At 32.8% G+C, this 18,284-nt stretch overlaps 1 protein-coding gene across 19 annotated transcripts in view; it reads right to left on the bottom strand.

Moving 5' to 3' along the window:
* The window catches only part of CHD9 (chromodomain helicase DNA binding protein 9), a 242,082-nt gene that overhangs the window by 106,253 nt on the left and 117,545 nt on the right, over nt 1–18,284 (bottom strand). For 16 of the 19 annotated variants that reach the window (XM_032611957.1, XM_032611970.1, XM_032611968.1 and 13 more), the window contains one exon: nt 10,651–10,982. In XM_032611957.1, coding sequence (XP_032467848.1) covers nt 10,651–10,982 — 332 coding nt within the window. Of the gene's footprint in view, nt 1–10,650; nt 10,983–11,786; nt 12,044–12,147; nt 12,254–18,284 lie in introns of those variants that run through there. The other 3 variants (XM_032611973.1, XM_032611975.1, XM_032611976.1) reach the window with 2 other exon arrangements.

The raw sequence follows: 18,284 nt of genomic DNA, 5'->3' as shown, positions 1-18,284 counted from the left end.
TATATATTTGGAAGTTGCTGAGTACATCTTAAGAAGTTCTCATCACAAGAAAAAAATATATAACTATGTGAGGTGATAAGATGTTAACTAAACTTATTGTGGTAATAGTTTCACAATATATACACACAACAAATCATTATGTTGTATACCTTAATCTAAGACACTCTGATATGTCAATTACATCGCAATAAAATTGGGGGAAAAAAAGAATTTTAAACAAGGGAGCAATGCACCCAGAAGGAAGTGAAATGCAAGTCAGGGAAACCAGCGATAAGACTGACAATTCACGTGAGAGAGATGAAGAGTGAAATATAGGGCCATGGTAGTGTGGGTGAAGAGGGAAAGAAAGATACAATTTTTCATTTTGGAAGCAGAAACAACAGGACCTGGTTATTGACTGGATGATGAGAGGTGAGAAAAAAATTCTAGAATGATTTATCCCCAGGGTATTCTCATATTGGTTTGATCGCCACCTTCAACAGTATAATGGTAATTCTTACTTGATATCTCACTTGCACTTTTCTGAGTATGTGAAATAAATACGAGCAAACATATAGCTTATGTTGGAACCGGGAAATCAGAGGAAGTACAAAAAGATACTCTGAAACAACATTAAGGAACCAACCATAGTTATACGCTATTCCCTCTCCCTTCTTTCAATGGTCATTTCCTCAGTCTTCTGGTCCCTTTTCCTTTACTCTGGTTTCCCTCCTAAAATAAAAATCTCCCTTGAGGTCATATCTACTATTAGATACCACATGATGGTCCTCCTCCTTATCCACAGTTCTCAAAGAAATCATCTATACCGTTTCTTTCATTCTTCAACCCACTATAATCTGAAGTCTTAAAACTACTTTTCATATTCATAGCTTCCATTTATTCAGTGTTTACTGGGTCAGCCTCTGCTGGTTTTACATGTGTTCTCTCACTTCATGGTCATACAACTCTGACAGGCAAATTTTATAAGAAGAGGAAATTGAGGCTTAGAGAAATTAAGTTACTTGCTTAAAGTCATACCACAGTAAGAATTGAAATAGAAATTAAATATGCCTCACTAAACTCCTAATATGTTTCTGAACTCCTAATGTCTAAGGCCACAAATGACCCCTGTAATGCCAAATCCGACGGAAATTCTAAAACTTTTATCTACCAACACATAACTAATCACTTTTTCCTTATCTGCACCCTTGGATTCATGACACAACATTCTTCTGGTTCTCACTAAACTTCTTCGGCTCTTCTTCTCTTAGTATGTTGATTTTCAGCAAGATTCAGCTTGTCCTGCCAGTCCCTTAAACTTTGGTATTTCTCAAATTTCTGTCTTCAGCTTTCTTCCCTCTCTATATACTATTCCAGGAAATTTAATTTAATCTCTTCTTAACAACCACTTAGAAGTTGAAGATTCTCAAATCTCGTATCTCCAGTTCAGACCGTTCCCCAAACTTCAGATTCATTCAATAAACCAACTGTTTATTGGACACATCAGTATGGATATCTCACAGACATTAAAATCTCAAAATGGCCCCAAATGCAATCCCTCACTTTTCCTAAAACTAATAGTGTACTAATATTACAGTATAATGTAAATTCAGAAACGTGCACACATCAAAAGAGTACATACAAAAAAAAAAAAAAAAGAGTACATACAGCTCAGTGAATTTTCTCAAACTGAACATAAATATATAGCCAGATCCTAGATCAAGGAACAAGACATTACTGGTTTCCCAGAAGTCTCCTGTCATGCTTTCTCTTCAAGTAACAACCTCCTCCTTAGGGTAACCATTATGCTACTTGTGGTAATTTAATATAACCTAAAGTACTTGTGCAGATGATTTTCAGTGGCAAGGTAAGGGATAACTCAAAGTAAAATGATTGGTAGAAAAGTTTTCATGCACTCCCCCATTTGCTATCCATCTCCAAACCTAAATGCATATTTTAGACTAGTTTGTAGATGAGGATAACACTAGTGACAGGAAAGTTCAGTTACTTAGATAACAATTTCCTATGAAATACAGATCAAGGTTTGTTAAAACCCATCAATATACTGATTAAAAAGGAATTTTCTCAGTGTCTGGTAAGCTAAATAAATTCTGTATACATATTCTGATATGGTATCTGTGTGGCTGCTTCAAGACTCAAATCCCACTGAATAAAACTTCAATGAAATCAGGAGCAGAGATATTTAATTTTTTGTATTTATGACTATGAAGAGGTTGTACTTTTCCTTTCTAGTAATATAAAGTAATTAAATGAAAACTCTCTAAGGACAGTGGACTAAGCTGCTTAAACAATATTTTTATAAATAAACATTGCCTAAATACTAGGTTCTACCAAAGCAATCTTAAACACTCACCCTTTTTGGTAGAGGTGGGTAGGTTAGATATAAACGTTTCCTATAATACCTTAGATAAACCTTCATTGTATTATTTGAAAATTGTACTTAAAACAAAAAAAGAGGGACTTCCCTGGTGGCGCAGTAGTTAAGAATCTGCCTGCTAATGCAGGGAACACGGGTTCGAGCCCTGGTCCAGGAAGATCCCACATGCTGTGGAGCAACTAAGCCTGTGTGCCACAACTGCTGAGCCTGTGCTCTAGAGCCTGTGAGCCACAACTACTGAGCCTGCGTGCCACAACTACTGAAGCCCACCTGCCTAGAGCCCGTGCTCCGAAACAAGAGAAGCCACCACAATGGGAAGCCCGTGCACCGCAACGAAGAGCAGCACTCACTCGCCACAACCAGAGAAAGCCCGCGCCCAGCAATGAAGACCCAACGCAACCAAAAATAAAATTTTAAAAAAGACCTCGAATCTTATTTTTCATATATTCTGCATTTTCTTCCAATATTTTCCTACAGACCTGGAGTAGCATCTTATTTCATAAACTCATTAACTATCCTTAACCCATGCAAAAATATTTTTCAAATTGTAACTTTGTAAGAGCTATTTCAAATGTAATAGTTTCCTACTAAACTTCTGAAATCCAAAATATTTACATATGCCCATTCTGTTCAAAAAAGGCACATTTCCATTGTAGGAAAAAAGTTGATTCTAAAACTTGAAGTCATTCTTGACTGACATGATTCTGAGTTAAAAAGGAAACAATATATCTATACACACACACACACACATACATACATATACACATACTATGGTTACTTACATAGAACATTGATTCTTGGAAACAATGAAGTCATATCAGTTTATTATATGTTCTAAAATGGTATATAAGTGAAACTACAAATAAGAACAAACATTTGGTTGGTATTGATCAGTAATTCCTAAATCTGTGAGGCAGGCTTCATTAGAAGCTTGTTTGTTAAAAATACAGATTCCAGATGAGAAACATAAGACAAACTCAAATTGAGAGACATTCTACAAAATAACTGGCTAGTATGCTTCAAAGTTGAAAGTGTCATTAAAGACAAAGACTGAAGAATTATTCCAAAATGGAGGAGTGTAAGGAGCTATGACAACAAAATGAAATGTAGGATCCTTAACTGGATCCTGGCTCCCAAAAATGGAACAACTGACACAATTTGCATGAGGTCTGTAAATCAGTTAACAGAATTGTGTAAGTGTTTACTTCCTGATTTTGATCATTGTGCTTAGGTTACATAAGATATTAACATTTGAGGAAGCTGGGTCAAGAGCCTAAAGGAACTCTGACCTATTTTTGCAAGTGTGAGACTAGTTCAAAATATCTCTAACAAAACCAAACCAAACCCCAGATTTGTAGGTTCCAACTCCAGAATTCTGAACTAGTAAGTGGGATCCCAATCAGACTGTAAAAAAATTCTCACCAGGTTTGCGAACCACTGGCTCAAAATAATTAGTGAAGAAAACTCTAGGAACAAATATTTAGGATAATAAAACTATTCTATACTTATAGAACACTTAAAATTTCAAAGTGCTTTTGTCTATAATATTGTTGATCCTCACAGGCAAGGCAGACATTGGTCCCACCAAACTAATAGGGAAACTTTAGCCCCGAAAGATAGAACAAACTGCCAAAATCACAAGTCCAGTAAAGACAATAAAGGTCTCTTTACTCCTACTCTACTATTTTTACTCCTACTCTACTATTTCCAACATATCTTATTGATTTTAAAATAAAATGACACTATGCTTCAACCAGTCAATAGATATTTAATATCAATAAATATAGTTTAATGAATAGAGAATTATGAAACTACATTATCTTTAGAAAATAATTAAGGTTAAAGTTTATTGACTTTTGAACAACCAGAAATTTCTATTGCCTCTACAATGACAACTGATAGCCATAAATGTTATCTGAAGGAAATCAGATGATCCAAAAGTAGAAAAAGATAATTTCAGCTCAGTAAAATACCCCATTACCAAAGAGCATTCCATTCTTCCATCATGAATTATAAGTTTACTATATTAAACTAAAATAAAATTCTAAAATAAAATTTCATCATATGTACATTCTACAAATAAATTGATCGTTTGCTATTCTTAGAAATATCACAGAGTAAAGCAACAAAATAATACAGACTGTATTAATAATAAAGGCTTTATGCAAGTTTTGTTTTTTAAAACATGAAAGGGATCTGTTATCAATGTTAGATAACTGCAGCAATCTGATATCAATGTTAGCGAACTGCAGCAACAGATATTCAGGCATATAAATGAACTAAATATTAAAACATAACTTATTTCAGACAGCCAAGGGCAATTTCAAACTAAGTATAAATTTGAAATGTTAATTCATTTGACAAGTACAGGCACTAGAAAACTTCAGTGTTTATACTTCACGTTATATTTGATTTTCAGATGCAATTTATGCCCTCATCTAAATCCTGCCCACATGTTATTCATGGAGGCTGTGTAACAAGCTGCATTCTACAGTGTCAATCTGCAGTTGCCCCCTGTAGATTCTCTCACTGCAATAACCAGACAAACAATGAATCTTATCCAATTAGTCCATTTGTTGTAATTAATACATCCAATTCATCATAAGTAAAGGAAACAAGCAAAAATACTATTTTACATTATAATTTTTTTTCTCTTTGCAAGCCCAGTGGAAGGCACTGAGGTTATTTTTTTTTTTTTTTTTTTTTTTTTTTTGAGGTTATTTTTAAAGCCATAAAATATATGTGTGTGTATTTTTTTTTTTTTAGAAGAAGAAACACATTTAACTTGATGCAATCACTCCAGTTTAAAGTTCAATTCAAGACTCTAGCTTAAACTCATCTGGAAAAAACAAGTTTTAAAGTGGTTCTTTATTTTAGTTAATCCTTAAATTTGTGAAAGCAGCATTGTATTGTAAATTTTTGGTAACTTGGATTATAAATCACTTCCTGTTTAGCCAATTCCCTGGTGGTCCAGTGGTTAGGTCTCCTGTGCTTCCACTGCAGGGGGCACGGGTTCAGTCCCTGGTCGGGGAACTAAGATCCCGCATGCCAGGTGGCACAGCCAAAAAATAAAATAAAATAAAGTAAAATCAATCAATCAATCACTTCCTGTTTAAGACTGGACATCATGTTTTTCAAAAAGTTTAATTCACTGAGTTGTTTCATATAGCCACTAAGGTGAAGTATTAGCTAAGTATTAATCATAGGCAGTATATTTATCAGCACAGTTTAATTTTTATTCTTTAAAAAAGTTATTTCTTCTTTTTTAAAAAAGAAAATGACGTTTATGCTTGAAAATACTGACAAAATAGGAACATTAAAATCAAATACTTTACTTCAGTGTCCTAAGATACACATTTTACCCACATGTTAACATCTATGAAACAAACATTCATCTAACAAACAAAGATATGCCATAGTTTTAACTGGCAATATATTTTTTTCTTTCTTACTGACATATAATGGTGTGTCTTATAATCAATGACATTTTAGATTCAATGAAATAACAGCACATCATTTGCTAATGATAAATCTTACTAATACATCTTATGTAAAGGTATACATCTTAAAAATGGACCTGTAAATCTTAATTAAATTCATAATAATACATAATGTATATATCAATTCTTTCTGCAGATGAATATGTTTCAGATTTTCACTGACTTTAAGTTTAGATGTAAGGAGTGAAATCAATAAAACATTTTATCTTCTTGGCATTTAAAAATTATAGAACTTACATAGAGACTACTAATGGCATGATTAATAATTAAAATATATATAATAAATTTATACCATATATTTTTCAAAGTGCTTTTTTATCATATGCCAAAAACAATTAATTAATTAATACATTTATATTTTATCCAAACAGATACTAAATTCTTATTATTTTGAATACTTGCAATCAGGGTCTCATCTGTTACTTTATTAACATGGACTATAAAGGGATTATTCCCAATTTCTGATGATTCATCTTATTTTCCCTTCAGACTTTGTTCACATTATTTTTCCCTTACATTATTATTTAGATGTGTCTCTCTAGACATACATGTGGATATACATGTTCGTTTTGTTTAAAAATACACATGTACATATCTATGTATACACATGATGGTAGGTAATTAATGTTATTTTGCTTCTTCCTTCTTGGGGGTTCAGAATGACTATCGCAAAGAAGGGCACAATATAAGTTCCAGATCTAATTTAATGTTTTACTGTTTTTCTTTATAACATGACACCCTTAATTCCAACTTGATTTGATATTTCCTAACTTAGATGTTTTCTGCTTTAACTAAAGAGAAAAGCTACTTCTAGCACCTGATAACTCCCATTCTTGTAACAAACAGAAAGAATAATTATGAATAATACAAAAAAGTATTTTTTTACTTTTAATCATGAAGTACCTTTACTGATTAAATTTACAGGGCCACAAGAGCATTTTAAAGCGTCAAAGGCATTCTACTTGTCAGTCTGATAATCTAATGCAAGAAGTAAATTATAACTGACAACATGGAAACATAGTTTAAATGCCAAAGTTATAAAACATAAATCTAAAAATGCTTCAATCAAATCATGTGATATTTTATTACATAATCTAAAACCGAAGAGAGCCGAGTAAGAAAATTCTACCAGAAGTCTTAGAATGAATTTATTTTAGAATTTAACTCTCTACTATTACTAAACCATTAGTTTTGTCCCTGTAATTTAATGAAGGATTAGCTTGCCACTTCTAATCCTGATTTAACAAATCAAACACAACCATTTGGTATCATTTAATATTTAATCTTCCATTCATTCATTCATTCCATAAAATTCATTCCCTCCCATTCATGGAGCATCTATTATGTACCACCCATTATTAAAGAAATACCTGCTCCTCTACTTGAAAGGCAGCTTGTTAGAACCTGACTGCCAAGACCATGAAAAACATCAAAATAGAAGAAGGTTGTTTCCAGTCCTACCTCACTCTTCATTTTACACCGGCCATTTCCATTTCAACTTACACTCTTCCACATAACCATGTAATTCCTTTCAAACTGCAAGCATATTTCAAAACAAAATTTACCTGTCCTAAATGCTACTCTAGCTAACCTGATAAACAGAGGCATTCTCATATAAAAAAACCAACAACAACATTAATAGGTTAACCTATTATCCTTCTTACCAGGTAGCAACTGTTTGTTTTCATTTGTCTGCTTGATTTTTAAATTCATCTTATTAGGAACAGGGCCTTAATGGAAAGAGAACCTAGGCAGATAGGTGAGAGTTTAGGCCTGAAGGAAGGGCATGGCTCCTGGCCTTGGCTTTTTCCTTAAATAGCTATATGTTATTTATATTTTCAGAAAATAATGGCTAACATTATTAACAGGTATTGTTCTATATGCTTTAAGTGTTATTAAATCATTTCATCCTCAAAATAACACTATAAGGCAAGCACTATCATTATCCTCATTTTATGTCTGAGGAAACTAAAACTTGGAGAGGCTAAGTATTTGTCCAAGGTCACACTGCTTGTGACAAAGGGGGAATATGAATAAGTGCAACTGGTTCCAAAGTCAAAGAACTTAACCACATTATCATACCGCATGCCCAATTTAACTCACAGAATTGTTGTAAAGATTAAATGAGACTAAAGTCTCTGAAAAGGACACTCTATTCCTTGTATTAAAAAAAATTAATCTATGAAAGTGACAGAAAAACTGAAAAGGTTTCAAGCACACTAGCAAGCAGAGGCAAGGCAGTATTGGTTTTCTTCAGATTAGTATTCCTAGATTATATCACATCACATATGTGGATTAAATAAACACCAACTCTGACTATGTATCAACCATAACTTATTGTCTACAAATCTGGTTACTTTTGAAATTTATATTTCACATTGCTCATGGTTAAGTTCCAACACACACTCTTTTTAATTTTATCTGATATAAATCATCTGATATTAGCAAAAGTTCAATTCTTCTAAAACTCATAGAAAAAATCTTTACAAGAAAACATTTAATACGTCATGAAATATTATTAATTAAAATGATGCAAGTTGGGCTTCCTTGGTGGTGCAGTGGTTGAGAGTCTGCCTGCCGATGCAGGGGACACGGGTTCGTGCCCCGGTCCGGGAGGATCCCTCATACCGCGGAGCGGCTGGGCCTGTGAGCCATGGCCGCTGAGCCTGCGCGTCCGGAGCCTGTGCTCCGCAACGGGAGAGGCCACAACAGTGAGAGGCCCGCATACCGCAAAAAAAAAAAAAAAATGATGCAAGTAAACTTAATATTTAAATGATGCTTCTTCGCTGAAAAATTAAAAATGGTAAATTCAAAAATGTAGTGGCTTATTGGAAAGCACAGTAATGAAATATTTCAAGTGACCAACATAGAACTCTAGACTGTATATGAATTTCATTTCCAACCATGCTTTTTCCTCCAACATGATAATAATCTTTGGTTGTCTGATAAAGATGATCAAGAAACTGTTTCACTCCAACAGCTTAATAATATATGGGCAAGCTTCACTTTTACTTGCCTGCAACTTATAAGTTCCTCTATCAAAAAGTAATCCACTCTCAACAAGTTTTTTTTCTGTCAATTGCTTAATACCTTGCCATGGAAATATGTTTCCAATACAATTCTCACCTCTTTTCTCAAGAATGCTATCTCTAAAAACAAATACTAAATTGATCATGCTGTGCAATATTAAAATAATTTATTGTTAATAATCTACCTATTTCTAACAAAAATACAAATATCACAGAATACTCAGATACTCTACTGTATTACTATTCCCTACATATTAATCCACATTTTTCAAAAATCCATGTTTCTCTATTACAATTTAATTATTTCTAATTTCCCCTTATATATTGTTTTTTCTTGAACCAGGTTCACTTCTGTTATCTTTTGCCTCTAGTTATCTCCCCCCAATCAATTTAAACTTACTGTTAACTCTTGAGGGTTCTCTACCTATTTTCTCTTATTTTATGCATTATTTTTAAATACCCTTTCAAATGGTACCACTACTCTGCCTGTACCTCTGTATAAGTTAAAACTGGAAAATTTTAATAACAGTAACTTTTAATACATTAAAGGATTAAATATGGGGTTTCCTAAATTAAAACTAGACAAAATATTGAAAAAATAAGATACTTTCATACCAAAACATTTAAATAAAAAAGGAGAAATCTAACTTTCAAATTTTATCTTAGCTGTCTGCAAATGAAATGCAAAATCAATAATATTAATTATTTTTCTATTATAGCAAGAGAGCCCATGTTATTTAATGGTTTGGACTGAAAGGCATCAGGACCTAATGATATAACTCAGTTTGGTGGCTGCATTGAAAATGCTGTGAATTGTTTACAAATTTGTGTTAGTTCTAAATATATGTATAATACATAAATAATTTTGTAAGCAAATGAAGATTTTTATAGTAAGGAAATTTTTCCTAAAACAGATTAAATACTTGATCTAAAATTTCATATAAAGCCTTCAAAAATAACCAAATATTCCTGCAAAACCGATTCTAAACTATGTTGGCCTTAGATTATTTTTACCCTTGCATGCAAAACAAACATACATATAAAACAAATAATAACACTTACTATATTCTATTTTTTGAAAATGTATTAGGTATGTAGTCAAATAAAAATACCTAGGATTAATATACCCTCCTAAAGCAATTCTTTGTCCTTATAATTCTCTTGGAGCATTAATCCTCACCTGGCCTCTTTATTACATAAAGTAAATCAGAAAGACTGTAAGGGAGGAAGTCTGTAAGAGCCGAGAGCTGCTTATTGTTGATTTAAATGGTCGTAGTTTTCTTGCCATTCCATTTAGTTCAATGTTGTGGGTTTATGAGAAAATATGATATTTCATGTTTCCAAACTATAAGGTGCCCAGTGAAGTACAACTAAGAGGTAAAGAAATCTTATAAAAAATTTCAAGGCATTTTTTTAATAAAGAAAGTACATTAGGAACTGGCACAGCAATATGGGTTTTGTTTTGTTTTTCCTTTTCCTGTTTTATATATAAAATGTTCTCCTATTTTAAATTCCTTTTACTAACATTAATATACAAAAAAGTATGTTCATAGACTAGTAACATTTAGTAAATTCTGGAATATTACCTAATTCATTCAAAAAGGCAGTAAGATACACACAGTATCTAACAACTTAAAACTCCAAAGTGGGAGTAAACACATCATACGCAAATCAAAAGTAGATTAGACAGACTGAACTTTACAAAAATTTCAAAGGAAGAAGATTTAATTCTTAACCAACTTACCCAATTTTTGTCTTCTCTTTTAACTTAGAACAAGGTTTTGTTTTTTTGCTCTCTTTATCCTTTGGCTTAGATTTCATCCTTCTACCTTTCTTTTCCTCTTTTCCTTCAACTGAAGCACTAGGAAAGTTTTCAGGGCTCATTACTCGTGGAATATTGCGTTCCCCACGCTCCTTTGCTTTTGCTATGGCCTCTGATATTATACGATTAGCCTTTTCTTGCTTGCTTTCTGATTCCACCTTTTTTCTCTGCTTCTTCTCAGACATGATCCTCACCTGGGTATTCTGCAACTTAGTATATGTCCCAGGACCATCACTCTTCTTGGAAGATGGAGGCTAGAGAAATCAAAATAATTTTTATACAACATACCAAAGTACATTTAAACAACTAACATAAATAACCAAAAATTTAGAATTAAACTTTAAGAAGTAAAATACATAAGCAAATATATGAATGCTACAAATTTAAAATTAAAACATTTTGCTGATCTAGAAATTAGTGTAGGTATAAAATAAAAAGCTTAACTACTGCTTTTAAAAGTGAAAGTTAAAGGAGGATAATATAGATTCATTGATATTTTCAGAGCATTCTTGATTAGTTGATTCAAATTTTGTCCTATAAATATAGCTAATTCAAATTTAGTCATGTAAATATTCTGGGCATTTGGAATAAGTCTCTTCTTTCCTCTTCATTCCAGAACTCTGAAAATTATTAATAAATTTTAAATAGCAATTTTAATTTAGAATGACTACTCCCCATAGTTTATTATGATTTTTAGAAAAACAAAGCCTCTCTGCTTTATAAGAAAGTAGAATGAGAACCTGAATTCATTTAAATCATTTTAATGTGCAATCTATGCAGCAATGTAGCTAGTTAGTCAACAGACATTCCCATACTTAAAATCAGAGAAAGTTTTAGTTTTTCTGTGAAAGAGTTAAATGAGGATTTTTTTTTCTCCTTCTATATCATAATATTTTGCTCAAGCAATTCTGGAAAAAAACAAGTTCTAGTTTTACGTTAAAATTATTAATATTTTAGCAATATCACAGGAAGCAGATCAACAGCATTTTAAAATGAATATTCTCTTTAAACACGCATTCATCCCATATTCTTAGATCACAGTTTTGTTACGTTCTTACCCGTAAACATGCCTCTGACTACAGCAAGGGAAAAAACCACCAGGAATTTCCAAACACATTTTCATGCTGGTTCCAGTGTGCTTCACTGGATATCTTTTCTATACCTGCCTCATCAAAGGTTTCATAGCAGTGCTACAGCACTGGGAAAGGAGGGAGGGCTTAGAATCGCTTACTAAAATGCCACCTTAAGGCCTACAGGCTATAACAAATAACCAAGACGCGAGAAAACAGCAACAAGCTCAAGATGGCGATGCAGTACGACTCCGCAGCAGCAGCCAGTAATAAGGAAGGTTATTCAATCCCATTAGCCTTTTAGCCCAAAGAACCCCTCCTCCTCCCACTCATTCAGGCTTTCACTTACCCTTCCTCTTGGCCTCTTCACTGAAGACATTTTTGGCGTCAGACAAAGGCTTGCCCTCTGCTTTTTCACCACCCCAGGCAGTGCTCAAGAAAAAAGCATTGAAAGAAGATTCCTAAATGGCCTATTTAGCAAGCTGCAACCAAGAGATGCACAACCCTCCACAAATACACATTGTGATGTATCAACACATTTCTGCCTTGGCAAGTTTATATCCACTGTTCATTCTATTTAGATATGAAAAAGACTGTAAACCCGTCCTAAAAAGCTGAGTTTCCTCAATAGCTGTAAGCAGATAGCCAGATTCCAACAAAGCACAGAAAGAAATGAATGCACAAAGCATCAAAATGCATCAGCATGAATATTAGAGATGTCGTTAAAAATACTGACTCCTTCTGAGGAAGTAGGCCAGCAGATGGTGCTACCAGTTATTATTCCATTAGACTCTGCAATTTAACCCCCAATGGACTGTTCTTCCCTCCATGTAACACATTAACTCTCACTCTACCATTTCCCGTAGTAAAGTTTTAAAAAATATACGTAAAAACCTGATTTAAAGAAATCATCTGAAAATGAAAACTGTAGTTAAACGGCTTTATGTAGCTATCAATATTAAAAAACAAAGTCCAATGCAATTTCTACCGGAGAAAAATACTTTTCTCCGTGATAACTCTAAAATATTTAAAACGTAAACACATCTGAAGACGAGCAAAGGGTTAAAGAGGAGGTCATGCAAATGAACCCATAACAAGTGACTTCTCTTTAAGAAATTAGATAAGGTTTCTTATTATTCTTCTAACAGAAAGCCAACAATGTCATTTTTAAGATTGAGAAATGAAGCTATTTTCATTTAAATTCCAAAAAGCTTAAGATTTTGAAATGAACACATAAGAGCTGTCTATAAAAAAATAACTAGCCATAGTTAAATTACTGCCTTACTTAAACCTGAATACATTAATTTATTTTCCTAACATAAAAAAACTCCTAAACATTCCTGACCTTTACTCCTCACATTCTATTTCAACTCAACTGTTGTTTTTAAGATAAAATTTTAGTTTTAGTCCCTTGCTAAAAATAAATAAGTAGCAAGTCCTCCTGAATTTGATCATTATATACCTATACTTTTCATCTATAAAATACTGAGACTATTTTAGTAAGCAATGACCTTAAATACCTAAAACAAAATTTTCACTGCCTCAAAATTCACGTTTACCTCTTTCATTAATACCATATTTTAAAAATCGGTCTTGGCAAGTCATCTGATATCTGTATTAAAGAACCTGTTTTTAGTTTTTTCCTTTCAGGCATCAAAGGTCTCGAAATGGAGCAACATTATATAAACAATGTCCTAGAAAGACCAATCTAAAGAACAGAAGAGTAAATTAAAGGCGTAGGACCACTAATGCAAGAAAAGGATCTTACTGACCTGGAGGTCATCTATGTAAAAATCGTAATAACCAATAATAAGGGCTAACACTTACCAAGTGCTTATTAGGTGACAGGCACTATTCTAAGCATTTTACATGTAATAATTAATTTAATCCTGAATAATAGGGTAATAGTGATAATGGAGAGGAGTAACAAATGGGAGAGATATTCTTACAGCAGAACTGCAAAATGATAGACCTAAGCACGTAAGTTTTTAAAATCATAATATAATAATAGTAGCTAACACTTACTTATTCCCTACTATGTTCTAGGCACTATTCCTATTATGACACATACATGAACAACATGGATTTAAACTGTGTGGGTCTACTTACATGCAGATTTCTTTCAATAATAAATATTACAGTACAGTTGGTTTCATCCAAGGATGTGGAACCACAGATATGGAGGAATCAAGAACTACAAATATGGAAGAATCACATATATGGAAAACTGACTATAAATTATACTTGGATCTTTCAATTAATCTCTAATCCGGCATTGTTCAAGGGTCAACTGTATATTAACTCAATTAATCTTAAAAACAACCCTGTGAGATATGTACTACTGTTACCCTCATTTTATAGCTAAAGATAGTAAGGCATAGAGAAATAACTTGCCCAAGATCACACGGCTACTGAAAGATGGGGTAGGGATTAAGAGGCAGAGAGCCTCATAATGGAAACCGTGCTCTTAACCACTGTATTATACCATATTTGGTTCAAATATCATAACTTACAGAGATAATTTGAACACAAAAGAAATTAAATGACTTTCTCAAAATCTCAGAGATACTAGTAAGGAAGCAAGAACAAAATTTAGTTTTTTTCAGTGCCCTTTCCAAGAGGTAGAAATCAACTAGATATGGGTGGGTTTTGGCTGAAGAGCAGCAAGAGTCAATACTTGCTTTCTAGACCAAGTACTGGTACAGGAGGAGATAAAAGAAATGTTGAGAAAGGGTATGTATGTGTGCATAAGTTTAATTCTTTCCACACTGAGTTTGAAATGAAAAGTTTGAGTAACTGGAAATTTTGGACTCGATCCTTGGAGAGGCCAGGGCTGGAATATAAGATGTGGATTCTCTTGCTGTTTTCTTTGAATACCCTTAACTCACTGACACTATCCACAGAAACTAGGATGATTTCCAAAATATCTCACTTCTCCTTAAAGCTTTTCAATAGATTCCATTACTTGATTCAAAAATCCCAATTATTTAACAATAAATCTTAACAGTAGACAATCAAATATTTGTGATCAAACATTTCTGTGATCAAATATTTCTTCTACTCTTAGGATATAGTATTTTAACTCTATATTCCCACAGAACATCAACACTGAGGTGTTAACTAACTAATCGTTTTTAATGTAGGTGATTTCCCAATTTACACAGACACAAACATACAAAAAGGTAGTTAATAGTAACTTTTCTCAATGTTACAATTTTTCTCTTTTTCACCTACATAAGCAGTCAACAAATTCTGTCCAATCTACTTGTGTTTTATTTTGTTTTCTTCCTCTCAGTCCCAACAGCTCCTGCTGTATTAATTTCCCACTTGTTATGGTTACATTATAGTGATGTAGGAAAATATCTTTATCTGTAGGAAATATATCAAGTTATTTGGGGTGATGGAACATCCGGTTTGCAATCTGCTCTCCAATTTTTTACAAAGTAAAAGAATTTCTTTGTATTTCATTTGTGATTTCTCTGTAGGTTTGTCACAATTTCAAAACTCAACTTTTAAAATAAAGGCAGGGACTTCCCAGGCAGCCCAGTGGTTAAGACTCCCCCTTCCAATGCAGGGGGTGCGGGTTCAATCCCTGGTCGAGGAGCTAAGATCCCACATGCCTCATGGCCAAAAAACCAAAACAAAACAGAAGCAATGTTGTAACAAATTCAATAAAGACTTTAAAAATGGTCCACATCAAAAAAATCTTAAAAAAAATAAATACATAAAGGCAAAGGCCTTGCGCCCCAAGGACCTGTATGCTAAATGAGGGGAAAAAAAAAAGAAAAGGCGGCACATATATTAATAACATATCCAAATATTTATAAGAAAAACAAGTCACAGCAAAACATAAAGATGGTATCATATGTGATATATCAATTATTTTGATAGCAACTAGAAGAATATATGAAAGACCCTGGATGTCATATTTCAATACTAGGGAAACTCAAGGATTTATGGTATGAGTGTTTTTCAAACCAAAGGTCATGATCTAATAACAAGTCATGATATAAATTTAGTGGGTTCAGACCAGCACTAAAGAAATGAAATATAACAGAATGAAAAAGAGTGGTACCTAACCTGTATGAATGCTACCTCTTAAAAATTAGATAGTTTTAATACCATGGTTACTACTCCTCTTTTCCTTCATGAGAGAAAGAAGTAAAGAGATTTGAGTAAGAAATTAGAGGTGTTAAAACAGGAGTGGGGACTCAGTTCTTCCTCCTCTTGGAATAATTTTCCCACATACCTACCCACTCACACTGGGGAATTCATCCATTACAAATATTTTAGTTGCATACAAATAATTTAAAAATTTGAATCACCAGTGTGTAGACCTGAGTGGAAATCATAAATTTTCAAAAAGAAGGGGAGAATGATCACATGGCTACCATACATCTACTATCGAGCACAGGTTCTACTATTAGGGAAAATTATAAAAAATTTCAAGTTCTACTTCACACATTTTAAAAACAATATGAATAAAAAGTCTCAAATAATAAAACAGATATAATTCCTTAGTAATAATAAAACACAGAACAAAGAATTTTCAACAACATATATAAAACTGTATTATAGCTAAAAAAAATCTTCCAACTTTTCTCAGGAGAGATGACTCTCAGGCTTCAGACCTGGGGGACTAGGTGAATGGAACTTGCAATGGAAGAGAATACAAAACAGAATAGAGATAGCAAGCCTTGATCAAGAATGAGTTTTACTGCCTAGAGAGACAATGCTGAATAAGAGAAGAGAACCATTAGTGAAAACCCAAAACACCAAGTTCTAAAGAGCTAGCAGATGAAGAGGAGTTAAAGAAGGAAAACAAAAAGAAACTACAAAAATGGTAAGATGAGCATCAGGAAAGAGTGGTGTCATGGAAGCGAAGAGGAAAGAATAAAAAGATCTGCCATCAAAAGGAAAGTAAATATCTGAGAGTAATTTGATATTATAAAGCTAACTTAGAAAGCATTTTAGTTCTGTTGAATTGTTTATAGTAAGCCAGTATGCTAGTTTTTAACATTTTTATTTTAGGAAGAATCATATAATTATGTACTTAAATATTCAAATTAGATAGCTAGTGGGAAGCAGCCGCATAGCACAGGGAGATCAGCTCGGTGCTTTGTGACCACCTAGAAGGGTGGGATAGGGAGGGTGGGAGGGAGAGGCAAGAGGGAGGAGATATTTGGATATATGTATATGTATAGCTGATTCACTTTGTTATACAGCAGAAACTAACACACCATTGTAAAGCAATTATACTCCAATAAAGATATTTTTTAAATATTCAAATTAAACCAACCTCTAAAAACAAATTTGTAGTTAATTTTAGTAATATGTGTCAAACATTAGTGGTAACTTCTTTTGCATTTATTGCATATAACATTTTTTTCCACAAGGTACCAATAAAGACTTGCTTTTAAAGAGAAGAAAAGGAGGAAAAACTGATCCAAATTATTACCTGTCAAATCCTCTGAGTTTTACCCTTAGATTTGTTTTCAGAGTTTTTGATGTATCTGAAGCAATTATTTTATTTCACTTTCTTCACATTTGTGAACTCACATGTTCACAAATTAAAAGGCTTATTTTCATTTTGTGACTTGTACTAGTATCCAGGTTTCCACTTTTAGCTAATGATGATATTCCTTCTTTTTTCTAAATCTTGAATTTTACACTGATACGGTAATACTATTAAAAGTATTCCCTCTATTTTAATCATCCACATAGCAGTTCAGGCAAATAGTAGATATTCATAAAAGTTGTTTTTTTAAAAAATAAACATTTATTACGTGACTTACATAAAATACAGAGAGAGAAGAATATGTTAGAGGATACCATGGGAATGTAATCAGCAAAATCCAGAATGTGGGAAATTCTAAAGAAAAATGACTGTTTCTTCAGCAAAGAAACAATAAGAAACAAAACAAAGAAGGGTAATCATAGATCAAAAGAGGTTTAAGACTAAATGTAATGCCAAAATAAAAAAAAAAAACAGAAAAAAGAGAAGACACACACTTAAAATTCGTATCAAATGAATGCAATACATGGTCCTTGTTTTGACATAGACCTGAACAAGTCTGTAAGACTACATTTATTAATACTAGGGAACTTTAACTTTGATTGGGTATTTGATTATGAAGGAATTACAGTTATTTTTTTAAGTGTGAAACTAATTTTGCAATTGTGTCTTAAAGCTAAAACCTTTGTCTTTTAGATATACAAATTGAAATATTTACAGATAAAGTGATATCTGAAATATTTACAGATAAAGTGATATGATTAAGGTGTGTTTCAAAATAGTCCCTGAAGGGACTAATAGTCTCTGTATGATTGTCAGAGGGTCATATAGATGAAAAACAATTGCCTATAAACTGATGGCTGTCATAGCTGGGTGATGTCTACTCTATTTCTGTGTACACTTGAAATATTATATAATAAAGAAATTTAAACCGTTATATTCTGGGTATAACAGGTAATTTGGCATGACAA

The sequence above is a fragment of the Phocoena sinus genome, chromosome 19 (assembly GCF_008692025.1).
Source record: "Phocoena sinus isolate mPhoSin1 chromosome 19, mPhoSin1.pri, whole genome shotgun sequence".
NCBI lineage: Eukaryota > Metazoa > Chordata > Mammalia > Artiodactyla > Phocoenidae > Phocoena > Phocoena sinus.
Note: the sequence above shows the minus strand (reverse complement) of the source record. Positions and strands in the feature narration are given on the sequence as shown.